Source organism: Otolemur garnettii, unplaced genomic scaffold (assembly GCF_000181295.1).
Source record: "Otolemur garnettii isolate 467f Iridium unplaced genomic scaffold, OtoGar3 scaffold00133, whole genome shotgun sequence".
Classification (NCBI taxonomy): Eukaryota; Metazoa; Chordata; class Mammalia; order Primates; family Galagidae; genus Otolemur; species Otolemur garnettii.
In genome coordinates, this window is record NW_003852528.1 from 5561653 (window position 1) to 5564638 (window position 2986).

The 2986-nt window shown below is 49.1% G+C and overlaps 1 protein-coding gene across 1 annotated transcript in view; it reads left to right on the forward strand.

Moving 5' to 3' along the window:
* ATG4B (autophagy related 4B cysteine peptidase) overlaps nucleotides 1-2986 on the forward strand; it is a 34794-nt gene that overhangs the window by 14851 nt on the left and 16957 nt on the right. The window contains exons 4-6 of the mRNA XM_003798262.3: nucleotides 1263-1361; nucleotides 1896-1997; nucleotides 2661-2733. Coding sequence (XP_003798310.1) covers nucleotides 1263-1361; nucleotides 1896-1997; nucleotides 2661-2733 — 274 coding nt within the window. The remainder of the gene's footprint in view (nucleotides 1-1262; nucleotides 1362-1895; nucleotides 1998-2660; nucleotides 2734-2986) is intronic.

The following is a 2986-nucleotide window of genomic DNA, read 5'->3' on the forward strand; positions in this document are numbered from 1 at the left end:
CCCTAGGTAGAGTGCGTGACATCACAGCTCATAGCAACCTCAAACTCTTGGGCTTAAGCGATTCTCTTGCCTCAGCTTCCCTGGTAGCTGGGACTACAGGCACCCACCACAATGCCCAGCTATTTTTTTTTTTAATTTTTTGGTTGTAGTTGTCGTTGTTTGGCAGGCCTGGGCTGGATTTGAACCCGCCAGCTCTGGTGTATGTGGCTAGCGCCCTAGCTGCTGAGCTACAAGCACCGAGCCTAGTTTTTCTATTTCTAGTAGAGACAGGGTCTTGCTCTTGCCCAGGCTGATCTTGAACTCCTGAGCGCAAGAAATCCTCCTACCTCAGCCCCAGGAGTGCTGTGATTATAGGTGTGAACCACTGCTGGCCTTTTAAAAAAATTTTTTAAATATGGGAATGTTCTTATGTTGCCCGGGATAACCTTGAAGTCATGAGCTCAAGCAATCCTCCCACCATAGCCACCCAAGTAGCTGGGCCAACTGCTCTGGGCTCTTGAGAAATGGTTTTATTTTTGTCAGAAGTGAAGTTAGAGTAGTGACAGCACCCCTGATGGGGTTATTAGTACATGCTGGCAACCATGCCCCAGGAGGCAGTGTTTCCTCCCCAGGGTATAGGAGGAGCCAAAGGGACCACACATGGTTGTAAAGGCATCTCCCACCCTGGTGGTCTGACCCCTAAAGCCCTGTTCCACACACACTGTGCAGTCTCTCAGCTTCCCACAGTGGTCTCCTCCCTGCACGGCTACACAGTGCCATCCCACTGGTCTTCTGCTGCCAATGAGCAGGCATTTCCCAGATGTCTGTCTGACCCCAGGGAATGGCCCTGAGATGGCAGGCCTAGGTGCATGCCCTGGAGGGGCTAAGTGGCTGGCCAGTGCTGCCCGCATGCCCTACCAGCCCTGCACTCAGCAATATCAGGTGTTGTCAGGTCTTTGAATCTTTGCCTTTTTGGTAGTTGGAAAATGATTCTTCTCATTTAACTTTGTGTTTTCTGGGTTATTCATGGGATTTAGCATCTCTGTGTGTGTTTACCAGCTGTCCCTGCTGTTCCATGACTGGCTTGTTCACATCCTGTCCATTCTGAGGTGGTCATCTGTCCGGATGTTTCACTCCCCAGTTCACGAGGCCCATGGCCTTGCTAAGTCCTGAGAAGTGAAGCTGATGAACAAAGGCATCCATGCTGCAATGTGGGGCCCCCACTGCTTCCTGCTGGTAGACTTTTGGTCTGACCAGGAGCACTTCTCTCTCTGCCGTAACAGGGGGGACAGGCCCCACCTCAGACACAGGCTGGGGCTGCATGCTACGATGTGGACAGATGATCTTCGCCCAAGCCTTGGTGTGCCAGCACTTGGGACGCGGTGAGTTATAGCCTTGGAGAAGTGCAGGGAAGACTAAGGAATACGGTTGTTTTAATCCACACCTTGGTGTCACAGCTCACAGCAACCTCAAATTCCTGGGCTCAAGCGATTCTCTTGCCTCAGCCTCCCAAGTAGCTGAGACTATAGGCGCCTGCCACAATGCCTGACTTTTTTTTTTTTTAAATACAGGGTCTTGCTCTTGCTCAGGCTGGTCTTAAACCCATGAGCACAGGCATGAACCACTGTGCCCAGCTGAACCATTTGTTTTTATTGATTAAAAATGTGACTTTAAAGAATGCTGATAAGTGTTTTATTCTTAGAAATTACCTTTAAAGCACTGAAACTGTTTTCTGCTTTCTATATTGGTTTGTTTTGATGAGTTGGTGTATATATGTTTGAAATCCTAGAGAATTTCACTTTTAACTTTAAGATTACGGAACAATTTGGATTCCATACCTATCTTGAGTACTTTGTTAAAGGTAAAGACTTGTTTCTCTTATTTGTGGTGGGTCTGACCTATATTTTCTCCCCTAGATTGGAGGTGGACACAGCGGAAAAGGCAGCCAGACAGCTACTTCAGTGTCCTCAATGCTTTCCTCGACAGAAAGGACAGTTACTACTCCATCCACCAGATAGGTGGGAGGCTGGCTGCACATGATGGGGCTTCTCAGAGAGGCAGGACCTGGTCTCCTTAAGAGCTCTGTGGTGCAGTGCTATGCAGAGAAGGAGGCTCAGGGCACATGGGCCCCTGACTGCCTGAGGACTGCTGTGGGTGGTCCAGTGCCCCCTTAGACCCTGCTCAGACCTAGGCCTTGCTGCCCCCGTTCTTGGTCCAGGTGGGCTGCAAGGCCTCCTGCTCCTCCAAGGTGGTGAGAATCAGGCTCATGGCCCTTTCCCTGTACCCTTTTCAGTGCGTCTGAGTGTTTAGTGGATGTGGAGTGAAGCCCAGCAGTCTCTGTTTCAAGCAAACCCAGCTTTTGAGTATTATCTGCTCACTGGGAAGGAAATAAAGTACCTCAAGTGACTTAACTTGAGATCATCTCATCTCCTCAAGTCCTGTCCTTGTTAAGTTCTTAGTAAAGGACAAACCTCAGAATGTTTTCTGTCCCTTTAATAACTCCCTTTTGGAGGAAGTATTCCTGCACCCTATTGGGTCATCCCTCTGTTTGGAGACAGGGCAAGATGATTGTCCAGGCCTTCCTTTGAGGTGTTTCTAGCTGCCACCAGTGTGGTAGGGGGTGGGGACCATTGGGATAACCAGGGAAGGGTGTGTTGTTAACCTAGATCTGTTCTCTGCAGCACAAATGGGAGTTGGTGAAGGCAAATCCATCGGCCAGTGGTACGGGCCCAACACTGTTGCTCAGGTCCTCAAGTATGTATTCACTTCAACCCTTCTGTTTTTTTTTTGGGGGGGGGGAAGCATGAATATTCCTTGGCAGTTTAAATTCTCTTTGAGCCTTCATTGCTAAAAAAAAAAAATAAGGGGTCCCTATTTTTTTTTTTTTTGAGACAGAGTTTTCTTGTGTCGCCCTCGGTAGAGTGCTATAGATCGCAGCAACCTCCTACTCTTGGGCTTAAGCGATTCTCTTGCCTCAGCCTCCTGAGTAGCTGGGACTACAGGCTCC